This window comes from Pagrus pagrus (assembly GCF_965226575.1).
Source record: "Pagrus pagrus genome assembly, chromosome: 19".
Taxonomy (NCBI): Eukaryota; Metazoa; Chordata; class Actinopteri; order Spariformes; family Sparidae; genus Pagrus; species Pagrus pagrus.
The window spans coordinates 3,041,818-3,068,062 of NC_140203.1; the positions used below are offsets into that span (position 1 = coordinate 3,041,818).

The 26,245-nt window shown below is 42.5% G+C and overlaps 1 protein-coding gene across 2 annotated transcripts; it reads left to right on the top strand.

Moving 5' to 3' along the window:
* Window positions 1-770: 770 nt before the first annotated feature.
* zfyve16 (zinc finger, FYVE domain containing 16) lies at window positions 771-25,185 on the top strand. 2 transcript variants are annotated; one of them, XM_084383706.1, is made up of 18 exons: window positions 771-1,064; window positions 6,048-6,157; window positions 6,384-8,431; window positions 9,415-9,511; window positions 15,273-15,449; window positions 15,556-15,695; window positions 15,957-16,176; window positions 16,855-16,977; window positions 17,095-17,250; window positions 17,336-17,560; window positions 17,895-17,977; window positions 18,689-18,793; window positions 19,289-19,439; window positions 19,594-19,674; window positions 19,766-19,928; window positions 20,597-20,702; window positions 20,798-20,974; window positions 21,094-25,185. In XM_084383706.1, exons 2-18 carry the CDS (start codon window positions 6,088-6,090, stop codon window positions 21,250-21,252), a joined length of 4,281 nt encoding a protein of 1,426 aa, XP_084239832.1. In that variant the 5' UTR covers window positions 771-1,064; window positions 6,048-6,087; the 3' UTR covers window positions 21,253-25,185. The 2 variants fall into 2 exon arrangements, with proteins under 2 accessions (XP_084239832.1, XP_084239833.1); XM_084383707.1 differs by lacking the exon at window positions 15,273-15,449 and having other exon boundaries at window positions 772-1,064.
* Window positions 25,186-26,245: the final 1,060 nt, after the last annotated feature.

Here is a 26,245-nt window from a genome sequence, read left to right on the forward strand (position 1 = left end):
TGGGCGGTCTGCTCCTGTTTGTCCGACCTGAGCCACAAGCAGGCCATAGCATGGGCCGGATCGAGCAAGAGCTGTGCAGATTTAGGTCAGTTCTGGTTTATTCTGATGTAAATTTTGATGTTATTTCTTAAAACGATACTGTTGCTATGCGTTTTGGCCGTTCGTACACACGTAAAGGGCGTTTCAGGTCACTGAAAACTGAGCTTTGGAAAGCTCCTGCCAGGGTGAAGATATTCAGAAAATGTTGTTTTCAGTGTTTATGTGTAGAGAGGAAAAAACAGGTTTTTTTGGCTTGTCTCCTTTGTTTGACAGGCTTCTGATTGGCCAACGTGGCCTTAAGGTAGAGGTTATATCGGCACCTGTTGCTTTGGCGTAGGCTTGACACAGCGATGGTGTGGACGGGTATTTGTTTTGAAACCAGCATAGGCCTTTAATAGTTCAAGAGGTTTTTGAGTAATGACGTCAAAACAAAAAAATGGTACATTTGTCCCCGGTCTCCCCTATTCAGATACTGCACTGAACATGGGTGCATTGGTAACTTAATATACAAAAAAATGCTGTGTTGTTCATTATTTTCATCCATTTAAAAAAAAGAAAAAAAGGTTATTCACATAAAAAAAAAAAAACTAACTGAAAATGAATGTAGGTCTTCATCAAAATCCTGTGAAGAAAAGTCAGTGGGGTCATCCACAATACTGTGTTTGTTAAAATGAATATATCTGCCTTAAAGAAGTAGATTACCTCCATTTATCTGAACTATAATCCCGAATAATTGCAGTTGCGTTTGAGGAGAAATGACAGTGCATGGCAGGCTGGTTCAGCAACACTGTGGCTGAGCAGATCCTGTGACCTCCCGACAGTCTGTTCAAGATGGCCGCCTGAGTGGAGAATTTACACATCTCCAATAAAACTAATCCAACAGCTAGCTTCTTCTCAGGCAACTTTAACTGCCTCTACCGGAGGATGAGACGACGATACGGGCGACGCTTGTTCCTATTTTGACACAGAAGATGACATTAATTGTTGGGGACGACGTCGGAGTTATGGAATAAAAAACAGTGCTGGTAAGAAAATCCAGAAACAAACCCAGGTTAACCCACAGTTAGCTAGCTACATTAGCCAGCTAATGCGTTCTGTGATAACTAACAGGCTAGCAGTTAAGTTTAGCTACACCTGCTGTGATCAGGCTAATTCCAGGTGACAAACAACAGGCTGTTAGTTAACGGCTGGCGTTTAAGAGTCTTAAACTGTTAAGATACAGGCAGCCATTTAATTAACACTCACGCTAAGTGTTAAGTGTGTTTTGTTGTGGTGAAGTGTTAGTTGCTAACGTGACCTGCTAACGCCAGCGGTTTGATATGTATCGTTATGCTATATAGGTCAGTTAGCCTGATGCTAATTTTGCAGGGTAACGTTAAAGAGTAAACAACCGTTGGCTTTCGTGTTAACGTTTGTCAACCCAGCTGCCCCTTTTGTGTCGTACGAGGATTCTTGTGAAATGTGATAGTGAGTTCACATTAAAGCTAAAGCTCTTTAAATGAGAGGCAGAGGGGGAATTGATTAATTAAATCAATAACACATAGCTTGATACGGCTGCTATCGGTGGCACATCAGCAGCAAGTCACACTGGATGGCTGTTGTTTAACACCTTTTAGTTTTAAGACAGTCACACTGTTAATATACAGCAATAACTAGTGATGCCCTTTAACTAAGTACATTTTCGCAAGTACTGTAATAAAGTACAGTTGTGGGGTTCTTGAATTTTTCTTGAGTTATTTCAATTTTGTGCTGCTTTATATTTCTACTCCACTACTTTTACCTGACAACTATAGTTACTGGTTACTTGCAATTATTTTAAATGCAATATATGCAGCGGTGGTAAAAGTACACGTTCATTACTCAAGTAGAACTACAGATACTTGTGTAAAAAGTACAGATTCAACTTCTGTGTGTTTATCACTTTATGGTTTTTAGACAGGGTTACACTGTTAATACACGGTCATAACTAGTGGTGACATTTCCTCAAGTACTGTAATAAAGTGCAGTTTTATTTGTGTGAATTTTACTTGAGTTATTTCAATGTTATGCTGCTTTATACTTCTACTTCACTACAGTTCAGGAAATATTGTACTTTGTACTCTACTACTTTTACCTCGACAACTTACTGGTTACTTGCATATCTTGATTTTTAATGCAAAATATGCAGAGGTGGTAAAAGTACACACATTTCCTTACTCAAGTAGAAGTAGTGTCCTCTGAAGGACATTTCTACTGTTTGCCATTTGTGGTCAAAGCTAACTGAAGCTCACGTCATATTAATATATTTCAAAGACTATTAAAGTTAAAGGTAGAGTCAGTAGGATTTGTCCCAGCTGTTCCTGAATGCACCACAAAGATAGTTGATAGTTGAGTCTCATTCCCAGGACGTCAAATAACCACATTTTGGGTTGGTAAAGCGTCCCGAGCAGCAACAAAGAGAGAAAATAAGAAACTCTCTGCAGATACGAGACACTAACACGCCTTCTCTGTTTGTTTATGTCTTGTTACGTTGTTTAGTCTCGCTACGTCAGCCGTGCGTGATGTGCTGTGATATAGATTGAAATCAGTCTTGTGATGTTGGGAAGGCGGCGTACAATGACGCAAAAATAAAAATAATCCATAACTACCTGTTTTGAAATGTAAAGAGGAGAAAGTAAAGATATTTGTGTACAGATGTAGGGAGGAAAAGCCTAAAGTTGCCAGAAAATGTAATACTCAAGTAAAGTACAGATACCTGAAAAATCTACTTAAGTACAGCAACAAAGTCAAACTAAGGTCAAATTAACCAAAAGTGTATAGAGTAGTTGAAATTAGTTCCACCTTAACTAGCTACGTTTAAATAACAGCGATACATGAACAATGAAAACTCCCAAAACATCAGGAAAGGAAGTGACCTCGGATCTATTTTCCTTACCGAACAGAAGAAATACAATATCACACCGTCTGAATTCAAGTTTCTTCCTTTTACCAAACTAAGACGAGCCTAAAACACACCGCATTCAAACTCAACATATGTAACTTAAATGAAATTCACCAAAACAGGCTTGGGTTTGTCTTTGTTGGAGAAATGATTATAATCATTTCATGATTTTTAGTTGTCAGAGAAATGGCACAAGTGAAGTGCTGATTTATGATGATTAACCGTAAGATGTGTTTCTTGTAGGGCTGGCTTCCTCATTCCCATCTATATTTAGCTTACAAAGATATGTTATTGTGTACAGAGGGATGAGGAAGCGAAACAGTCTTTTGTTACATCAAAGTAACAAATGTTGACTTGTGTCCCTAAAGTTTCTTCTTTAGTGTCCTTTGTCCTGTGGAGAGACTACAGCCTGCTGCCTCTTTGTTAACAGTGTTGAAGCGTCTACATCTGTTGATTTCTGTAAAAGTCCACAGTACTTTTGAGCTCAGGCGCACAGGGATAAAGAATAGTCAGGAAAAGGTTGTTACAAACAGTCTGAAGAGTTATTTTAATTACAATAATCGAATGAAAACAGAGCAAAATCCATCATCTGAGCAAAACACCAGGACGCCAGAGGTAAGCTGACATGAGCCGTTTATCCAGAATGTATGTAAACTACTAAATGTTGTCTTTGGCTCCGTGTCTGTTTTGTAAAGTATGTCTATAAAGGTTCTTTTAAAAGCAGCTGCTTGTTATTTTTGGACACAAAGGTGTTAAGTAATAGCCATTCACTCCTTTCATCAAGCAGATTTTCAGAAAATATTCGATGTTTGCCCTCCGTTTCAACAGAGAGCTATTTTTAACCACGCCTTCCTTAAGTTTGACCCATTTACATTTCCAATAATATTAACCCATTTCTGATTTTTGCCTGAGCTGAGTCAGATCAGTATTGGGATTTTTTTAGTGTATTGATCCATGGACTTGTACTTAGGGAATGAGGAAGCAACAAAGAGCCGAACTCACGTGCTCGCCCCCTTTACCTGCATGTCTCCCTGTGGGCCTGACAACGATCTGCCCTTCAGAGACTTGGAGCACCATGGGTGTTGTTGTGTTAGCATCGCTGTGTGTTGTTGCAGGCGGTTAGCTGCCAGACCGTTCATCAGAGAGATCACCAGTCTCCCACGGTGCCACACAAGCACATTATCATTACACAGTTAATGTTACAGTTAACTCTTAAACTGAGTCACTCTCGCAGGTATCCTCCCTTAATGTTCCTTATGTTGCTGCACAGTTGTTCAGATTACACATTTGAGACAATCCTATCACATTGCTTTACTTACATTTGGTGACAAAAACACAAGTATTAATATTTCCCTCTGCCGAAAGCTGATTTTGATTAGTGTTGTAACTGTTAGTTTGCCCAGCCGAAGAGCTGCAGGCCATCTAAAACTATAGTGCAACTCCTGAGCAACATGACATGATATGGCCTTCAGGTGGTTGTGTTCAGGCCTCAGAGGAAAAAACCTCGACCTTTTATAGAGAATCAATACAAATTGCATTGTTGTTTATACAGAATGAAATGAGCTTGTTCTGTGCTGTACAATGTCTCAAAGTAATATGCCTAAATAAAGTCTAAACCGTTCTTCAGCCAGAAGAAGTGAGTGAATTAGTTGGTGTAGCCAGTAATCACCAGTACTAACATGTTGACTGACAACTGGGAAATAAGATCCCATGATGCAACGTGTTGTGAAACTGGTGTGTGTGAGAATAGTCCTCTCTGGTGCAAGTTGTGTACTGTACTTACAACCAGAGATGTTTTCCTACTTCTGCTATTCCTTTAATTATGTCGGCTTTTGAATCTCAGAAGCTGTTTACGGTGACAAATCAGATGTAGGGTTTATAAAACGGCTTTCTTTAAATAAGGTACCGTTTTGTGCACATTGAAGGGTGTTTCGCAAAGATTTCACACAAACAAAGGAGACATGAGTCATTAGCTCGACAAAAGCAGGGCGATAAAGCAACATAGTGTCTATATATTTGACAGTTAATACAATACACACTGACAGTTACTGTAATACAGAACCATAGGATTAATAATTTCCAGGCCTGTCATGATAACTACTTTGTTTGGACTATATATTGTCCCAGAAATGATACAATAAATAAATAATACAAGTTTCATTGTAAAGATGAAATATGTAACATTTCTGCATTAAAATATCTAACCTTTTGTTGTATATTTTGTTAAGTTGTGTATTTAAATATTTCTCTAACATGTTTCAATAAAAAAGTAAATAAAATGTGAGAAAACTCAAAGGTGCTTTGTCATAGTCAAGTGATGGTTGGGAAAACCCTGCTTGTTAATCTGTCACCATGCTGCTGGCTGAAATGTTGGTGACGTTCTTATGTAAACAAACATAAACACATTGGGCAATGTAGAGGTCGGCAGAAATGATGTAGGTCATGAACATTCATCGAAATGCTGATAAGATATCTACAATCAGTGACCGAGCCTAGATTAACAACCAGGCCCCAAATATGCTCACATGTGATTTAATGATTCAGCTGTGCGAGAAAACAGTTTGATGAAGTTTGTCGCCAAAGCAAGAAGTTTATCATTTGGCCGAGAACCAGGCAGTGTGTTCATCGAGTCCATTAGCAGCTGAGAGTCGGTTGAATGTGTTTGTGCGTCATCGTCAATCTACTGGTAGTAAATATTTATACAGTTTTAAGGTGTGGTCGGTTCTTTGCAGCCTGATTGGAAAAGCTCCTGTAATGGACCTCTGAAGGCTGAATATTTGGTTTCCCTTCATCAGGTTTTTACATGCATATATTCAGTTTAACTATGATTTGTCATGTTTGACATTGTGTTGTTGTTTGCATTAATTCCTGCAGCTGTTGCTATAAATATGTGCAGCCTGCTTTGCTACACGTTGAATGAGGAAACAGGAATGTCACACTGGGTTAATGTGTCAAGGACTGACCTAGATTCTTGCTCTTAGGGAGATTTTTACACCACCGCCCAAAGAGCAGAGACTGAAAAAATATGGCATTTGAAATAATTCTTCCTTTCCTGCTAAAACAACGAGCTTTTTTTTTGTCTTTGTAGGAAGCGGTGGGGGGTAAAGGGCCCTTTGTTTTAGCCCAGCATGGACAGCTTCTTCAAGGCAGCTGTATGTGATCTGGACAAACTGCTTGATGACTTTGAGCTCAACACTGGTAAGAGTTATGTCACATCGTTAATGCATCTGTTTATTGTTTTTACTCAATTAATCAGTTGGTTTATTTGAATCAAAGAAATAGAATATTGGGAGTCTGAAAGTTTGATTGACTCATAATTGTACTTCTTAAAAAACACAATTTAAATATCGAACTGTGTTTCTGATTTTGAGGGTATCTGAGTGTAACTTGTTGTGTGTGTGTGTTTGTTTGTTTGTTTTTACAGAGGAACACGAATGCAAATCTGTGTTCCTGAAGCCTTCTGTGTACCCCTTCTCCTCCCTGGGCCCCCAGTGTTTATCCTCAGAGGCGTCCACTGTCCCACCAAACCTCCCTGACCTCAACTCTCTTCATTATGGTTCTGCCAACAGCTGTCCTGACAGCTCCAGCGGTCTTAACCGCAACACTGATGACAGAGAGGTCAAAGGTCAGCCTCTCACCGCAGTGGACCTTCTCTCCTCTGTGGATCGCAGGCCAGTTAAGAGCTCTGCCCCTCCCTGCCCGGACAGAGCTCTGAAACCGGTGTGTGACCTGGTGAATGACACCAGCTCGGCCATCCTGGTCAGGGCCAACAGCCACGATGCTTTCAGCGAGCTGGACATGGTGGAAAAGCAAATGGAGGAGGAGGAGACGCTGCTTGTGGACTTTGACAGCCCTGTGGTCAGCGTACATGGAGAGCAGCAGGCTGCTGGCTGCAGAGATACCATGGAGGATCAGGCGTCTGCAGGGAGAGACGAGCTGCTGGGTTTAGACTCCTGTGAGCAGAGCGGTGAATACTCTGCCTCTCTAAGTCTGCTGGACGTCATTCTTCCTGCCGCAGTGGAGAGAAGCTGTGAGCCCACAGATGATTCACTCTCACAAAGGACCACTGAGGCAGCTGACAGAGAGGAGATGGACTGTGAGGAGGTGGCTTGCACAAACCAAGTGGTGGTGAACTCCTTAGACCACTCTGAACCGCAGGGCACTCCGCCTGTCGACGGCACTGAAGAAACATCCTCAGTGAATAACGAGGACGAGTCACATGAAGCCTCAGATAAAGCTGAGGCGGAGTCTGATGAAGGTCTAAAATCAGGCGCCTCGGTCTGCGAGCCGGTGGGTTTATCATGCCTGCCCTTAGCTGTGTCCATGTGTGGAGCTCTGGTGAACCCAAAGACCACAGAAGATGAGTCGGGTCAAGCTGTGGAGCAGTGTGACGAGGCAGACGTCTCTGAGAGCACAGAGGCAGACTCCCTGTCAGCCTTGGAAGCCAGGGAGGACAGGGCCCGTTTAGAGGAACCTGTTGACTCGTCCCAGCAGGTTGCAGAAGGCCGGATGTCACCAGAGGGGCAACATCTGTCTCTTGAACCTGCTGCTGCTGCCCCTTCTGCAGACCTCGCCTCCTGTGATTGCCCAGAGCCCAGCCCAGTGGATCCCCCTGAGTTTGGCTTTGAATACCTGCCTGAGAGCGACCAGGCTGAGCTGCTGGTTACAGATGAGGAGTTGGATGCATTCCTGCAGGCTCACACAGAAGCAGAGCAGGGCGGTGGGATGTCTTACTGCAGCAGCTCTGGAGATTTTACTCAACCGGAGAGTCTATCTGAATCTAATGGAGATCTGGAGGGCAGGATCGTGGAAGAGGAGCTGAGGAGCTGTGGTCGACGGGAAGATCTAGAGGGCCTGTCATCTCCAGAGAGTGACAGAACAATGTGTGTGTCTGTAGAGGGAAGTTTAAACCCTGGTGCTCCATCACAATTGCAGGACTCTTGCCAAGAAGAGCCAGCACTCTCCTCCGGCGGAAGCGATTCTTTGCCCAGCAACAGTTTCCAGTCCCAGCACAGCAGTAGCCCCGATCAGCAGCCCTCCTATGGAGGAGCACGACCTAAACAGCTTCACTGCCAAACTGCTAGATCTCCACCAGCAGGGGAGGAAGGAGAGGAGCAGGCTCAGGCGCTCAGTGATTCCACAAAAGAGCCGAGCGGAGCCGAGGACGAAGAGTGTTCACCCACGAGTCCTTCAGAGGAGCATTCCAACGTTAGGGATTTGAGCCCTATATACACCACTCAGGACCATCAGGAGTACAGCGTGGGGTATGATGAACTCTCAGAGCCTCCGCCTTACCCGGGGGAGCCACCCACAGATGGTGCCAGACCGGTGAACTGGAAGAGAGAGGGGGTGGAGGAGCTGGGGAGCAGACAGCCTGCCTGGGTACCAGACTCTGAAGCTCCCAACTGCATGAACTGCTACCAGAGGTTCACTTTCACCAAGAGGCGGCATCACTGTCGAGCCTGCGGGAAGGTAGGCGTCATCGTGTCTTGTGTTGTTTGACCAACAGACCAAAACCTTTAAAATATTTAAGTTACAGTAATGTGAGAGGAAGAAAAGCAGCAATTTCTCATATTTGAGTCGTGAACCAACAAAGTCTTAAAAGACTAAAACGATTGTCTAAATTGTTTTGTTTTTTTCATTATTCAACTGCAGCTCAAGGTGAAAGGTTCAGCAGTGTTATCGGTGACAAATCAACCCATCTGTAGTGCAGCCATTTTTATTGACTGTTGACCGATTATCTCCACGATTAATCAACATCTTGTTCAGTCTTTCTAATTATAAGGAAATTGTGCAAAATGCTTCCAAAGTGACATCTTCAAATTTACATTTATTGTCATAAATGACAAAGAAAAACAGCAAATCCTCACATTTAAGAAGCTGGAACCAGCTTGAAAAGTGTCTGAAAATATAAGTCGATTATCAAAATAATTGGCCAATAATTTTCTTTCGATCGCTTCATCAACTTATCCTTGCAGCTGTGGATAAAACATAATTGACCAGATATTTTCTTATCAGCCTCAGTGATGTCCTTGTTCCACATTCAGATTGTATGATTGTGGAAATGAGAAGTTACGTGCACTTCTGTTTTTCGACGCTGATATCTTCTGAAAGATGTCCTGAAGTGTGCGTGTTTCAGAAATAGTTAAATAAAAGAGATTACGTCCCAGGGGCAAATATAGCACAGCGGATTCATGGACGCTGAGAGCATGAGTCAGCAGATCTTTTTTCAGCTCATCTAAAGATACTGAGCCGTGTGTCCTAAAGATGGAGCTAAGTCCTCTAAAGACCAGTGATTAAAACAGCGCTAGAGAGTACTGCATAGGATGTGTTATTGTTCCCATCGTGCCTAGATAGACAAACATGTCTCCATATACTGCAGGTGGTTGTATCTTTTATTTTGTGTATGTGAATTCGTCCCCTTGGTCACTGTGGTCCTCTCTCCTCTGTGGCAGGTTTACTGTGCTGTGTGCTGCAACAGGAAGTGTAAGCTGAAGTACCTGGAGAAAGAGGCTCGTGTGTGTGTCGTCTGCTTTGATACCATACAAAGAGGTAAGACCAGAGTTCAGTCTGATCCCTGATCCCCGGCTCAACTGCTAACTGTTCGCTTCCTCATATTTCTACTGACATGTGAGCAGAGATGAGCTCCGAGCTGGTCAGTTTTGCAGCGATTGTTAACAGAAACGCAGTCATTCAGGAGACGTTTGATGGCTGAGAATTATTTCAGTAAAACGATAGAGGCGATTTATTCTTTCTGCTTTGGTTCTGATCAGTTGTGAATTATTGACAGACCTCTGAGATGGGATATAGCTGTTGTCTGTGTGCATCCCCTGGAGGGGCATATAACATGAGAGGACAGTGGTTTTTAAAGCCCTTTGAAGAAGCTTTTTTAATGTTGTGATTTAAATGAAGAAACCTGTGAGTGCACACGGTGGTTGGCCACACAGCAGCTAGTTGTCTCCATTGTAGACAGAGAGAGTGTCTTTTCTGCAGTGCTTCTCCTGCTGATAGATGATTAGAGACTGAGTGTGTAATGAGTACAGGTTTGAAGTAGGGCTGGGCAATATGTCGATATTAAAGTGTTACTGAGACATGAGACAACTGGCGACCCGTGGGCCAAATGCAGCCCTTTACAACCTCATTCCAGCCCCTTGATATATTTGTTAGCAGGCTAATTAGCCCATTCATTAGTTCTGTCCGTCAATAAACAAAAAATATGGAAACCCTACACAGTCATGGGTCAAACATATGATGATAACGAGTTAAAATGTATTTGTTTTCTCGTCATCACAAGTTATTTATGTCATATTCACGGAATAACAAACGTTGTTTTACCGAGACAACGGGATCATTTTCTCAAGATCTCAAGGAGACAAACTCTGTTTACACAATAACAACATGTTTGACTTGTGACAGTTTACGGCTTCAGTATAAAAATAGTCTTATTTAGTTAAAGAACTACTGAAATAAAAGATAAAAAAGGTGCGTTGATTTTTTTTTGTTTACTTTTGTATAATATATATTTTTCAATTGCGGAAACTAATAAATAAAATTATGAAAAAATACATAGTGAATTGTTTTAACACATTTAAACTCTGAGCTTTGCAGGTCAGACACCGGGAATGTAAAAGTCGGGCCCGTTGGCGTTTTACTTTATTTGAAATCTGCCCCTTCTAAAAAAAAAAAGCATTTATTTGATAACTTTGGTGACTAGTTACTTTGCAGATTGTATGCTGCATCAGAGCCAAAGTTGTGCTTTTTAAATCAGCAATCATAATTTAAAAACAAAAACACTCAGAAAAGTGCTGAATATAGAGTCATAGTATACAGATAAAGTTACTTTTTTCCATCTTTGAAAACAGGTGGAAAAATGGTCTATTTTGTTTTTGGCAGTTGTTGTTAATCATTGGCTTTCCCTGATATTCAGATCTTTACCCTACGTCCTCGTGCCGACCCCTAACCAATCACAAGCAGCGTAGGGCGAGTCCTGCCAAAAAAAACAGTTGGCTCCATAATAAGATAGCCATGCACTTCACCCTCTTGTGGCCGAAACGAGTATTACAACAACAAATACTAAAAAATGTTTTCACCTGCCAACACTTTTTTTAACTGTTCGCACAGACGAACCAAAAAAGTAACTTTCCGGGCAAAACTGTTTTTTTACTTTCACCGAAACTAACTTTTCACAGTAGAAAAAAAACAATTAAGGGGACTTTAAAACCTGTCACCGGTCATTAAGTCATAAACACAGGAGAGGAAACTATTTAGATTAAACTTAAATAATGGGTCATCATATATTTATTTTTTCTCATTTGCCTCTCAGGGCTAAAAAATCCCCTTTTTCGAAGGGATTTCTCTGCCTCTGTATGACGATAAATATATTTAACAGGGTGGAATTGATTTGAGTATTTTTCATCCCCTCACAGGACTAAAACCTCAGAGTCATCTTTAAAATCCTAAAATAGACAGAACTCAGTATTCGTCATTAAAACTTAATAACATCACAGTAACGTTTTTTCATTATGCAGTTGATGAATATTTAAGGCGTGACGCACAAAAAAAGCCCCGTACGAAGTGGCTCGGGGGCTTTCTTTAAGTCTTTCTGAGCATCTATAAAAAATTCAAACATTCATTTAAAGAACTGTGTCTTTTAAGGAACATAAACAGCATGTTGGTGTCTTTACATTCACACCGTGTAAGAAATACTTCAGATCACATGTACGTTGTGTTGTGTTGGTGTGCGTTGATGATGAAAGGCTCTTCAGAGAGGCACCTTTTTATAGTTAAAGACTGCAGCGTGGTCACGGAGAGAGGGAGAGAGCAAGAGACGGGAGGGGGAAGATGGATGGAGAGAGGGAGGAGAGTTATAACAGGACACTGGCATTTGTCCTTGATTGTGTGTGTGTGTGTGCTTTAGGACCCGCCTAACGCAGTAGACATGTGATGCTCACACACACACACACACACGATGTCTAAATAAAGACGAAAGAGAAAGGGGTGATCCACTTTTTGTGGCCGGTGGATGCTCGAGCGGTGCGATGCGATCCTCCTCTCCTCTCCGTCACCTCTCTCCTCCCTCCCTCCCTCCATATCAGTATGGTGAGCAGCATGTGAGGCTTACCGCACACACGCCAGCCTAAAGCTAACAGGCTATTACGGCTAACAACAGACAGAAGAGACTCATGGAAATTAGCGAGGAGTAGGAAAGCAGTGATGGGAGTGTCTGAAGTCAGGCTAATGAACGGACTCACGCTGATGTGGACTGGTTGAGTTTAAGCAGAGGGGATGACGAGGTAAGAGGCACCTGACTTCTTAACAAGTCGACTGTTGTTGTTGTTGTTGTTGTTGTGTTGCAACTGCTACTGTGTTTGGTTGTTGTTTGTTGATTTGTAATCACCATTTTGACTTGATTTTAAAGAGGAGTATTTTGGTATATAATTGCTTAAAATGGGGTCGCAGATGGATTTCGTGCTTGAAGTAATTAGCCCGAAGCCCTCGGTGACTTTTTTGTGCCTTGTCATCCTTTCCTTGCAAGAACAAGGTGAAACAAGTCTCCTTGTGGTGAAGCTCTGTGACAAACAAGTGACTTTTTCCGTTAACAAGGCTCTGAATTATTATAATGTCTTTGCTGTGTGTTCTTGTGCTCTTGTGCTCTTGTCAGCCACTCTGTAGCTGCTGTCCGTACAAAACAGATCGATAAAGATCCATGATGTTTAATCAATATAATGTAGACGAGTGCTACATCAGCATTTTCTGGGAGTGCAACCGGAAGGCTGAGAAGTAACAACTCACGTCGGTCCCGTTTGTAATAACCTTCATTCATCTGCACTACATCACGTCGTGTAGGTGAAGCCGAGCTGTCAGTCAGATGTTGGATGTGTCTGATTTAATAGTTCGATATATAAATCTGCGACAGGACCACACGAAAGAAGCCTTTTCACCTCGTCTTATAGAAAACAGTGACATGTAGCTACAGGAATGTACTGCAGTGTTGTTACTGAGCAGCAACCAAACACAAATTAGTCATTACAGTAATCAGTCACTCCCCCCGTGGTCATTGAAACATGACTGTTCGGCTGTGTGCACTTTTTTCTGTCAAGCTTATGTCCCCCGAGCGAACACAGTCATCCTCATGCTCCACTTCTGCTTCTACATGATCTGATCTGACTTCTGATCACTTGGCACAAAAGTCTAAACCTCATCGTCGCTTCAGGCAGAGAGTCTGTCGTCGCATTCCTCCGATGTCAGAGAAAAGCTCACTTAAAGGAAATACTTCTTCCTTGTGTTCACGAAAACATTACCTGCTGTTCCCTGCTGCCTATAGCAACACACACATACCCCTTACACACTGGACAAAACAAAAACGAATACCCGCTGCTTTGTCTTCAGGCATTCACTCCTGGGTCAAATGACTCTGCAGTAGTCACGAGTACTTGTCGTCTCCGCCTCTGATCGGCTTTAATATGATCACAACGCCTGGGTAAACACAATAATATTCATGAAGAAGCAAGATGTCTCCTGAGCAACTTCCATCATCAGCTCAGGAAAGTGGGAAAGGGTACGATCGGCATTCATTACCGGTTGTGTCGACGACACGACACTGATTCACCGGCGAGACGCTAATACGGACGTTGACGCTTTGGACGTTGGGGCGCGAATAGTTTTCCATCGGTCTCCATTCAAGCAGAGCTCAAACATCATCTAGCTGGCACTGAGTTTGAAAGAGAGACAAAAGTAAAAGACAAGAAAAGTAATCACTGTTACATCACCGGCCTCCATGCTGCTGTCCACTTCCCTGTTTTCCGCCGCATTCGTGACATTGAACATGACTCACCCCCCAAAAAAAGGCGAACTCGTCTCCTGGCGATGGGAAATGGGATTCAATCGCTCATTTTTAGCTGGTTTACCCACATTTCACCTGTGGACCCTTTAAACTTCTTAAAGACTATAAGAAAAAACATGATTTTCAACAGTTGTAGTAATAATAATATTGATAATGATAAACTTTATTTCCACAGTGCCTTTTAAAACCAGAGCTACAAGAGGCTTTACAAAATATATGACCAGACCAAAGAGGAGCGAGTCATAGAGCAATAAAACAAAACAAAATGAAATACAAACCAGGAGTTCAACATTAATAAAACATTAAAACATTTGAATAGATATTAAAAAAAACAGAAACAGTTTTACACCAACAATTTGTTAAACAAATAGTTTGATGAAGAGAAGCAGCTTGAGGTTTTAACTGGATGAAATTAAGAAATTAGACGGGGTGTAATATTTTCCTGGGGCTCTAAAGAACTGAGCTACTGCTGTGCTGCATTAAGCTCGACTGATTAGACGGAAGAAAATAGATTTCACAACCTCCTCACAGCAACAAGCCTCCATCGACCACTGAATTAAATTTTCAAGTTGTTATGGTCAGTGTGTTGGCCAACACTTCAGTCAGACCCATCCATCAGAAACCGCAATTTCCGCCCTTTTTATCCATTAGTTTGGTTCAGCTCTCTGTGTTCGATCAGCCTGTGTAAGCTGAGAGCAGCAGTCAGTGGCTTTAGAGCAAAACCAGAACAAACCATCGTTGGTACTGATCAGTGTTTTACTGAAAGATGCACACAAAGAGAGACAGACATCTCTCTTTGGTATGGCTACAATTAACTATTATTTTCATTGTAGATTCTTGATTAATCAATTAGTTGTTTGGTCTATAAAATGTCAGAAATGATGGAAAACATCCCAAAATAACCCAAAAATATTCAGTTAACTGTCACAGAGGAAGAAAGAAACCAGAAAATATTCACATTTAAAAAGCTGGAATCAGATAATTTAGATTTGTTCTTCTTTTAAATGTATTATAAGTTACTCAAACCAATTAATCGATTATCAAAATAGTTTAGCAATTTATTTAATAGTACAACTAATCAACCAATCGTTGCAGCTCAATGCCTTCCTTCTTTTAGGTATTTGGTCATAAACCAAAGTAAAAGTACTTGACAATAAATCTCTATAATTCATCCCAACATGAACTTGAATGTTTGTCACAACATTTCAGTAAAATATCAACCTCATGATGTCACTAGAGCAAAACTTAGAGGATCATCAAAGTCAATAGCAAACATCGCCTGTGGACGTGAATGTCTGCACAAAAGTTCACAACAATCCATCCAATAGTTGCCGAGATATTAACGTCTGGACCAACATTGAATCTTTGGAGCCACCGAGTTCAGATAACAGTAGATGAAAACAATTTAGTCAGTCAACTTGAAATTTGCTCTAAAATTAACGCTCGTCTGTGACATGTTTCTCCTTGTAGCTCAGGCCCTGGAGCGGATGATGAGTCCTTCGGGTCCGAGTCCGAACCCCAACGTCCCGTCTGAGTACTGCAGCACCATCCCCCCTCTGCAGCAGGCTCGCGCCGCCGGCACTCTTAACTCACCTCCACCGACCGTCATGGTGCCTGTGTCCGTTCTCAAACACCCAAACAACGACAGTATGATTACTCCTAAATACTGTACACAGTCTGTGCTTCACTTCACTGTCAGTCTGTTGTCCCGGACCGAACCCTTGAAAAACGTCCACTTTCTGTGTGTCTTCAGGTTGTCCTCGTGAGCAGAAGCGTGTGTGGTTCGCTGATGGCATCCTGCCCAACGGAGAGGTGGCAGACACAACCAAGCTGTCGGTGACGAGCCGCAGGAGCTCCCAGGAGTTCAGCGGTGTCAGTCCGGATCAGACCACAGTAAGACCACACAGCCTGGCTACACACAAACACTGGAGTCTTTGGGACTTCAGTTTTGTTTCTAGGACTTTTTTCACCGGAGTTCATGTTGTTTTCACTGTTTGTAAACCTGTTAACTTGTTTTGAGAAAGTTGATTCTTCCCCAGGTGCTTGATAAGCTGTTGTCTGCTTCACTGAGTTTTCTACAGATATAAATATTTTAGTATCGTGAGCAGTAAAAATAACTTCGTAGTATAATGGGACTGGTACCTCTCATTTCAGCCCGGCCCTGCAGGGTCAGAGGTTGGAGTCGGCGGCTCTTCCTCCTCCTCCGAAGCTTCAGGGGTCGTAGAGGTGGTTCGACCTCCGGTGTCTGGACCCTGGGACTACGCTCTGCTCTCTGGAATCGGCACTTCAGTGAAGAGGGTTCCCAGTCTGCTGCCAGATAACGAGGACGAGCTCCCTCCTCTGCTCATCACCACCGGAGAGGATGAAGCAGGAGGTGTGTGTTTGTTTCAGTGTATTTGCGTATTAGAGCTCATTTCATTTCGTCTTTACGAAAATGAGTTGGCAGTTTTGCATGTGCATGTTGCATGACAAGACTAATATCAAAGTAAGTGCTGAATGGTTTTTGGTAAAAGTCACTTCTACTAGGTTTAAAATCCGTGTCTGATTCAGCCTGTGTGAGAACGGAAAACACTCGTCCTCCTTCATATCGTCACTCCTTCAAGTTCGCTCACTGTTTCCCAGCCCTGATTACACAAGAGGCCAAATATAATGCACAGGGCTCCATGTCTGAGTTAACTCTGGCTGTCCTGCATCACAGTTTCAGGGCTTTATAAGCTTCTGTCAAATTTGAGAATTTCTCGTGGGACCGCATTTGTGGAGACTAATTCAACTCCATTTCTTGTTCTCAGCCGTTTGCCTCTTGCTCAGTGCAGATGATGTGACATCAGAAGTGAAGCATTGGAGTACAGATCTGGATGACGATCATCACGGCATTTGGGTCATCTCGAGCTTTAGCAAACAATTACGTAAACACCACTTAAGTCTGAGGTCTGAGTGACAAAATGCCGTCACTGTGACAGATCGGATGAGACCGGCAGTGTTTCATAATCACCCTGCTGATTTCAAACGCATAAATGTATTTTTGAAATGTGATTTTTGTTTTTCTTTGTAGATGTTTTGGTTGAGGAGAGTCCAGCTCCGTGCCAGATTCTGCACTTATTAGAGGAAGGAGGACCTCGACCCCTGACGTTCGTTCTGAACGCTAATCTGCTCATCAACGTCAAACTGGTTACACGTGAGTGGACTTATTTCACATCTTCTAAGATGATATAAAAAGAGAGTAATGGCTGTGTTTAGATGTTCTCCCTCAGACGTGCTGCCTGTTAACCGTCTGTGTTTCTGTTTGATCCAGACGGCAGCCGACAGTGCTGGTGTTTTGGCTCTAATGGGCTGCAGGCTCTGGGTCAGAGAGAGTTGGTGTTTTTGTTGGAGTGTTTGCCAGAAGAAAAAGCTCTTCCAAAAGACCTCTTCACACTTTATCTCAACATTTACCAAGAAGCCCAAAAAGGTAGACGGCACATACAAAACCGTCTGTTTGAGTTTCTGTTTACAGGAAAAACAAACAGCTACAGAATCACTTTGTTCTGTTACAGGGAAGTTTTTGGAGGAGCTGGATAACGTGACGTTCACCAGCAGTTTCCTGGGCAGTAAGGACCACGCTGGGATGCTCTTCTTCTCTCCCACCTGTCAGCCTCTAGATGGCCTCACTCTCCCCCCTCAGCCTTTCCTGTTTGGCCTTCTCATCCAGAAGCTGGAGGTCCCCTGGGCCAAAGTCTTTCCTCTCAGGCTGCTTCTCCGGCTCGGAGCTGAATACAGCGGTGTGTAGCTTCCTGCTGGTCACTGTTGTCCCTGCCTTTGTTCTCTGGTTTAGCTTTTGTACAGTCTTGACCTGACGCCAGTTGAATCAGGATCAAGGTTATTGTGAAGGAGGTTTACTTCCTTTCACTTACAAGGAATTTGACTTGGTGCACGATGTGGTAAAAAAAAAAAATCATGATGACTGAAAGCCCAACTCTTAACAAAACACTACTTCAAAAAATGTTGTGCCATAATGTCCCTCTTATTCAGAAACACTTCAAAACTGTGACATTTTAAACCCTGGTTAATAGTGAAATCCACAGTAATAACAATCTAATATTTTCTCTGTTTCAGTGTATCCCACTCCACTGACAAGTATCCGTTTTCGGGACTCTGTGTATCGAGAGACAGGACACACCATCATGAATTTACTGGCTGTAAGTACGAAAACACAAACGGATCGATGTCACAACTTAAACCATGTTCTTTGGTTTTTAATCCCACTGAAACCATGTTTTTAATTAAGTGTCGGAGGAGGTCCAGTCTGCTGTTAATCATTCACCAACAATTAGGTTGTTTCCCAAATGACACAGAGGACTGTTGTGGTTAAATCCAGTTAAAAGAAAGTTAATTTAGACCTCCATCGCTGTGTGACTGTAAACAAGTGTCACAGCTTTACTTTAGTGAGTAACACAGTTTAATATTTTTAAGCTGTGCGACCACAGAAATATTCCAGTTATGTCTTTGGACCCACAGCGGCTGTAAGTGGTTAATAAGAGCAGAATGAATCTGAGAACATTTGATGCAGCTGATCACAGTTCTTCTGAAGAAATGAATTACTTGTCCTCCGGCGGTGTCGTCAGCTGGTTCGACTTGTGCAGAACCTCACACAGAGTTTGTGGTTTTGGATGAGAGCTTTTTTAAGTAGTGTGACTTTTTCTATGTTTGCCTCAAGGGTCAGTTTGTCTTTTTATCTGAATGTACATTATTGATTCATAAGGAGCCGTGACTCCAAAGTCTATGCAAGAAAGTAAGTGATGATTGGTGGATGAAGCCTTCTGAGGCTTTAGGACTTTCTTTTTATTTGTGCTGAAAATGGAGAACACTTTGCAGACATGACTCAGTTTCCCTGGACTGTTTTCTGACAGGACCTGAGGAACTACCAGTACAGTCTGTCAGTGGTGGAGGGCCTCAGGATCCACATGGAGATGGGCCACAGCTACATCGACATCCCCAAAGGAAGCTTCAACGAGGTATGACGGCTGTAAAGGAATAATTCCACATTTTGGGAACTAAACTCACTGGCTTTCTGCCTGAGAGTTTGATGAGAAGATCGATTCGATTCTCATGTCTTCATATTTAAGGTGTGCTATCGATCTTGTCGTCGAACATCAGCGAGAAAACAGAAAGAATTCCCAAAATCAAAAACTACCTCACCTGTATGAACAGTGCAGTAACAATAATCTTGTTTTGTGTCACACTGTGTGATATGTGTCCAACAAAGTGGAGTCATGAATACAAAATGCAGATTTTGCAAAAGAGTTCAAAGTAAATATTTCTTTTAGCAGTCGCCCGTGTAGATTAGGAGTTGGATTGATAACCATCGACCACATTTCTCGCACAGTTGTCAATATTTACCCTGAACAGCCCAAACTCGCATATTTACATACAAAAATAAATCAAGTAGGTCGGTTAACAGGCAGGTCGGCAGTACAGACAGTAAATAACACGCGTTGTGTGTTTTACAGATGCAGAAGGTGGTAAACGCTTCCAACGAGCACGTCATCAGTATCGGAGCACGTTTCAGCTCGGAGGCCGACTCTCACCTGGTGTGTTTCCAGAACGAGGACGGGAACTATCAGACTCAGGCCAACAGCATGCCGGGGAAGACCCGCACAGGTGAGAGACGAGCGATTCAGCCTCATCGGCCATGTTTCTATTTGTTTTCAAGAGGAAGGTGAGGGACGAGTGAGCAGAAATATCATGACGAACATGCAGATGATGATGTCTGTTGTTGTCTCTTGACTCTGTGCTGCTCTGTGTGTTGTTACAGTGACTGGGGCCAGTTTTGTGGTGTTCAATGGAGCCCTGAAAGCCTCCTCAGGATTCATCGCCAAGTCCAGCATTGTTGAAGGTAAAGTTACTGATTTGCTATGAAACAGGAGGAGCTCAGTGATTTTACTCGTGTTTTTGGACCCTAACTCTGATTTGTGTTCGCGTGTCAGATGGGTTGATGGTGCAGATCCCTCCAGAGACCATGGAGTCTCTGCGCAGCGCCCTGAGGGAGCAGACAGACTTCAACATCCCCTGCGGCAGGAATGATGGAGGGGAGGTCCGAGAGAACGTCACCGTCCGCTGGGTCGACTGGAGTTCACCTGTCAACACGGGGTAACGACACTGAACACACGGCTGTTTACACACTCTTGTGCAACCTGTTCACCGCTGCACTGCTTTCATGTTACACACTCCATGATCCAGAGGAGGTGGCGACAAAAGAAAAGAAAATACTAAAAACAGACGAAAGGCACTTCAGAGCCAGCTGTCAGCCACAGAAAGTCTGAGAGGTTTTTGTCCTGGAGTCTAAATTCTTTGAGGTTTATCTTCAAAAAACAGTCGGGTTTAAACTTGGTGTGACCGTTCCTCGCGTTCATACTGAGAAAGATTCCTATAGAGAGTCGAAGTCCAGTGAACCTCACGGCGCCTCATTTCTGAAGAAATTTGCTCAGTAGTCAACGGGGAGAGACAAATAAAGTAAAATCTCATCTAGTACATGTTAAACCCTCAGTAAACTACATCAGCTCACTCAACACTTGTCACCAACACCAACATGGCCGCCAACTCTTCACAGAAAAGGTACTAAAAAAGATGAAAATCAACAACTAGCGGATATCCGGGCCGATGCTTCCTCTTCTGTGCACCAGTTAGACAACCGGAGTTTCCCTTCTTACTGAACCCCAAAGGAAGTGAACTTGCTGTCTTGAGCCTTGTTCTTCTCACTCAGATACATTAATTGTTTAACAATAATGTGATTTTCTGTCTATAACGCTCATCTGCAGTAGAACTAGCGGAGTGGATGGGCGTCCTCTGGATGGAGTCCACAGTGTGAGGGCGCAGCAGGAGGCAGAGTTTGAGTCCGACGGACGCTCCATCAGATGCACTGAGGTGACTCTTCGGTTTACTGAACTGATTCTTGACACCGAGTTTTTCCAGTGTGAGTTCAGAGCCGGCTGACAGTGAATGTGTGAACGTCCCTGCAGGTGTTTTACCAGTTAAAGACTCCAGACTGCAGCCTGCCGTCGGTGCTGTCGAACTCCAGCGTGTTTCAGAAGGAGATGGCGGTGGCCACCTGCAGCGCTCTGACTCCTCACCTCGCCGTTCTCACCTCCAGCGGCATCAACTCGCTCTCACTCCGCATCTCGACACAAGCTGACATGGTAAAAAAAAATAATAACTGATCAAAGTAACAGTTGTTACTTGCAGCCTGACATTATCCAGAATATCTTGTGTGTTCAGTTGAAGTCAGTGTGTTGAGTGTGTGTGCGTTTGCTCTCAGGTGGAGTACCAGGCTGGCTGCGGAGGCCACCTCCTCCCCCAGCGCTACATGAACGAGCTGGACAGCGCCCTGATCCCCGTCATCCACGGAGGCAGCGCGAGCGTCCCGCAGACTGCCATGGACATGGAGTTCATCTTCTACATCACACACGCCATCTAACGCACACGCAGACCGCGACACAAGCAGACCCAGTGAACAGAAGGTATTTGAGCACAGACAGAGCAGCTGCTGACTGTGGCGGGACGACGGACGAGCAGCCGGTCACAGAGGACGAGCAGCCGCTGGCACAACGTTCACACTCTGAGGTCGGAGTGTAAACTGATCTGTCGTGTGTTTGCGTGTTTCGCGCTCACCAAAGCTGCTTTAATACAAGAAGCCAAACACTAAACAAAGGAAAACGACAACACGACCAAATACAACCAAACTACTCGAAGCGTTCTCCTCTGCTCTGCCTTCCAGGCTCCCCGCTGGCCTCCGTCAGCTCGGAGCTCCTCAGTGAATGTTTCCCACAGACACTCGATGGAAACGTCTCTCGTTTGGATGTATTTATTATATTTTAATATGGGCTTATTGAATGAAATGATGACATTAAAGGACGGGGTGTTACTGACCGCAGTATTCAGTACTTCAGAGGTGATTCTGTACATACGTAGCTGAACATGTTCACCGCAGGAACGAAAAGAATCTCATTTCCTCTCAGAGGTACTATGCTTTCATTTCACGTGCTGGTTTGTGACGATGACCTCACAGGACGACGTCGGGCCTCATGCAGGAACGTTTTTGTGTCCCGAGTTCGCTCGTACGAGTGTTTTAAATCTGTTCATGTCATCTTGTAAATCCGTCTCTCCAGGCTTCAAGCTATGCACTTTACGGCCGAACACAGAGTAGTCGAACCAATCGGCTTCCTATGAGGAAGTTAAAGCTGTGGTTCAGGTGTGACGACCAGCGAGAGAAGCGGCTGTTTGTTTGAAAACAATGGCGGCTCCTCGAGAGGTTAGCGTAGCTGCTTTAGCATCAGTTATATCAAAAAAGGAGAGTTTGTTTTTTTGGAAAGATGAGCAAAGAACAAAACTGAAGGCTTTTCTGGATGTAAAACAACTGGCACTACTGGTGGGAGCGCTCTCCTTCTGTTAATATGATTGGTTGAAATTTACCAGGTTAAGTTTTTTATTTTTTGAAAGTGTCTGCCCTTTCCCAAAAAGTTTCTAAAGGTGGCTTCCCAGATGGTTCTGTGTAACATACGATCTGGCACGTCGGGCTGTCCCAAATCAGTTTCACCAAACTCTGCACAAGTTTGTCTCGTCTCAACCTGATGAATGAAGACTTGTTTCTGAGATATTTTAATTAGCTTAATCAAAACGCACAGCAAAGTGCTTTTAAATGCGACCTGTTCTGCTAAGTTTGTAAGTTTAATTTACAAAAATTGTCCCCGGAAGTAAAAGAGTGAAAAGAAAAACTCATATTTAGCAGCATCATAAGAGAAGACAGAAATAAAGAAGGTGCAGTAGAAATGTTCTGACATGAAGTTAGACGCTGAAGAAATGAGGGGTGGGAACGTCGTCGTGAGGTCGTACAGAGGTGATGTTACAGGTGTTCAGCAGCATCAGCATGAGGCGGCTGATGTGTTGCCAAAATGTGGCCTCCGTGATGCTGCTGATGTGGTGAAAAGGATATTTTTGTAAGTAGCTCGTTCAGATTAAAACGTTATAATTCTTGAAGTATTTTCCTTTGCTGGACTCGTACCACAAATTGTGGCTCACTTCCAACTAATGATTATTTTCAGTATCGATTAATCTGTCGATCATTTAGAAATCTCGACTCAAATGTTTTGTCAACAACCCAAAGATACTCAGTTTACTGTCACAGAGGAGGAAAGAAACCAGAAAATATTCACATTTAAGAAGCTGGAGTCAGAATTTTGGACAGTTTCTTAAAAAAAAGCACTTGAAATCTGTTGGTACAAATGTTTCCTGCATGAGGCCGTCGTTTGTGTCAGTAACAGGTTTGTGTTCAGACGGAGAGCTGCGATCATCCGACGAGAGCTTCGTCCTCATTCACAAGTTATTTCTCTAAAAGGTGAATGTGGAGTTTCAGCTATAATCAGGGCTCGTCGTGTCCTGATGAAGCTCCAGTTCATTTAAAACCAAGGCTGACTTTTTACCGTTATTCTTGTTTGATCTCTCTTCAGCGCTGACCAGTGTTTCTCAGCTCAAACTTAAAAACCAATGATTTTTCTTTATTTAAAGAGATTTTACGTGTCTGCTTCAGTTAATGATCATTTTGCACAGCTGATGGGATCTTTGCATCACACTTTTTCTCACCTCACATCTTTTTTCTGTTTTAAGATGTATTAATCACAGATGTGCAGGCTCCATGGAAACTTTAAAACGAATAGTTTGATATTTTGGTAAATGCATTGATTTACTTTCTTGGCAGGAGTTAGAAGAGAAGACAAGTCTTATATTTGAGGGTTAAAGGAACAATTCACATTATTCTCATTATCTGCTCACCCACATGCTGATGGAAAGTCAGTCAATAAAAACATTTCTGGAGCTTCGCAGCAGAACAGAGTTGCAGCATTCTGCTAAACAACAAAAACATAAAACGGCTCCATACATCTCGTCCGGCGTGATCCGAGTCTCTGGAAGCCCCGAGATCCCAAATTGATTTTGAAAAGATTTGATTTGCATCTTTTTAAGCTGAAATCTTCACCGTCGCTGCGAAACCAAACGCCTTAGCGTGAACCCTGTCTGAAGTTGGTGCAAAAGCTCGACTGTGTGTTGAGGGTGTAATCAGATAACGTCTTTTCAAATCAATTTGGGATCTCAGGGCCTCTGGAGACTTGGATTAAGCCAAATACATGTTTTTTGTATTATTGTTTTTCCCCCAGCTACTTCAGTTGTTTAGGAGAACGCTGCAATTCTGTTCTGCTGTGAAGCTCCAGAAATGTTTTGTGGACCTGACTTTCCATCAGCATGTGGGGGGAGGAGATAATGACTGAATTTTCTTTTTTGGGTGAACTGTTCCTTTATATTTAAAGCTTAGCTTAGCATAAAGACTGGGAACAGGTGGAAACAGCTAGCCTGTCTATCAGCACCTAAAGCTAAATCACTAATGAAGCTTTTTTTCTATCTGGTTTGTTTAATTTGTACAAAAACTGAAGTAAAAACGTAATTTTATGGAATAATCTGGCACAAAATCCCAGTTTAAACTGCAACTTTTTGTTTTTACGCTTTAGTTTTTGTACAGATTGTAAAAATAAAGCAAATAAGAAGATTTTCCAAAATATAAAATGTAAACAAACATCTGTTGTGGCCACTCTGGGTCTCATCAGGTGCCCACAAAGTGTTGAACCACACGGTGAAAAGCTTCAGAGCCGTTTCCTGTTTTTGAGTTTATTTAATGTATTTTCACTCTTCAGCTTTAAGGCACTTTAGATCCATTAAAACAGCTCTGAGGGTTTTCAGTGTGGCTGTACAGGAAGTGTCATGTTGGTTTGTAACCGGAGGATAAAACTTTTTTCTTTTCCACAGAATCTAAAGCTTCATCCGAACTGCCAGTTTTCATGTTCGAGTGCTGCGTTTAAAGACTCGCGGCCGATAAATACTCTTCAAAGTCAGAATATAAGAAGCCATTCCAGATTAGCATGTTTTAAATCAGCTCATCTCGTCCCAGATTCTCACTTTGCAGTCAAGAATTTGTCCAAATGTATAAAAGATGGACTGAATGCATCGAGACTTTTGTTTTTCTGTTTCTTTTTAAATATTGAAGAGTTATTTTTGGAGTCATTGGTATAAAAGTTTTAACCAAACAGAAACAGAGTTCATATTTTTGATAGGACACATAGGCTTCGTTCAGTTTGCAGTTTGTGTAGCAAAGTTTCCAGTTACAGTTAATTTCCAGAAAATAAACAAATCTGATTCATCATTTTGTCAGAAGGTGGAAAAAAATCCCAAAATGCAATGCAGAGAGATGAATGTGCAGGTAAACAAACGGCTTATTTACTTCTTGTGTTGGACTCAAACTGTCTTAATGCTCAGAGATTTGATATTTGATGACCATAAATATCATAAAACAAGTGAATTAAACTGCTCCCCCTGTTTTTTATTATAAACCTCCACATTTAGTTGTTACATGGCTCATTCAGAGGTGAACTGGGCTCTGAATCATCAGCAGTTTTATACAAAACTGAGCAGAAGCTGATGTTTGTTTACTTCTGCCCAGTTTGTTGACTGACAGGCTGCTTTAAAAACCGTTGAGCTGGTGGTTTCTGGTACCTGACTCACCTGCCCTCACAGGAGACGTGTTGAGTAAACAGCAGAACTGAACACACAGCTGTGCACAGTGAAATCTGTGAGGTCAATTCAACATTCATGATCGACTAAAGCTTTAGAGAGACATGAGTAACACCTGAGTAAAAGCTCCAGTGTCGGGTTTAGGAGCTTTTCTGAGTAGCGCATGGGCTAGCGTGTCCGCCATCTTGGACAGCTACATACGGAAACACCACTAAGACAAACTACAAGCAGCGCTGCAGTAAAACCAGACATTTGATTAGTTAGTTTACGATTATGATTATGTTTTTTTAATGATTATTCCAGACGGCGGTGCGTGGGTTCCTGCTGTAGTGTAGCATATTTTTCGTTGTTCATATTGCTGTAATTCGATGTCAATAAAGTTGCTTTTAATTGAGTTTTAAAAAAAGCTTGACAGGCGACCACGCAGTACCGTCCATGAATGAATGTGATCATAATCGTAAAATAACATAACGAATGTCCAGCGGAAATTGAGCAGCCACTCATGTCGAGTAGTGAGTCCGCCATGTTTCCTACAGTAGCCCAGAAGGGACAAACCAAGCCACTAAACCTTAAAACATTTGTTTTATCAGCGATATAGTATAAACATTGAATAAATGGTTTATAGCTCACTATAATGTAGTTTAAGTGTTTATTAATATTATAACAACACTGTTTTACGCTCATTAAAGGGAAACGCCGCCAATCAGAGTTCTGCTGCATGTGTTGGCTCCAGAGGAAGCTGCATGTAATCTGATGAATTTCCTCCAGTGATGTCACTCAGTGGCTGAGTTGCATCGTGGGTAACGTAGGCTCCAGGTTTGGATTGCAGGTTAAAAACAAATGATCAAAATCATTAA

Bases quoted from the DNA above. Each gene is read 5' to 3' on its own strand.
- zfyve16 (XM_084383706.1), top strand. From the start codon at position 6,088: ATGGACAGCTTCTTCAAGGCAGCTGTATGTGATCTGGACAAACTGCTT. The intron at 17,251-17,335 runs GTAGACGGCACA...GTTCTGTTACAG, and splicing joins TTACCAAGAAGCCCAAAAAG to GGAAGTTTTTGGAGGAGCTG. The intron at 19,440-19,593 runs GTGAGAGACGAG...GTGTTGTTACAG, and splicing joins GCCGGGGAAGACCCGCACAG to TGACTGGGGCCAGTTTTGTG.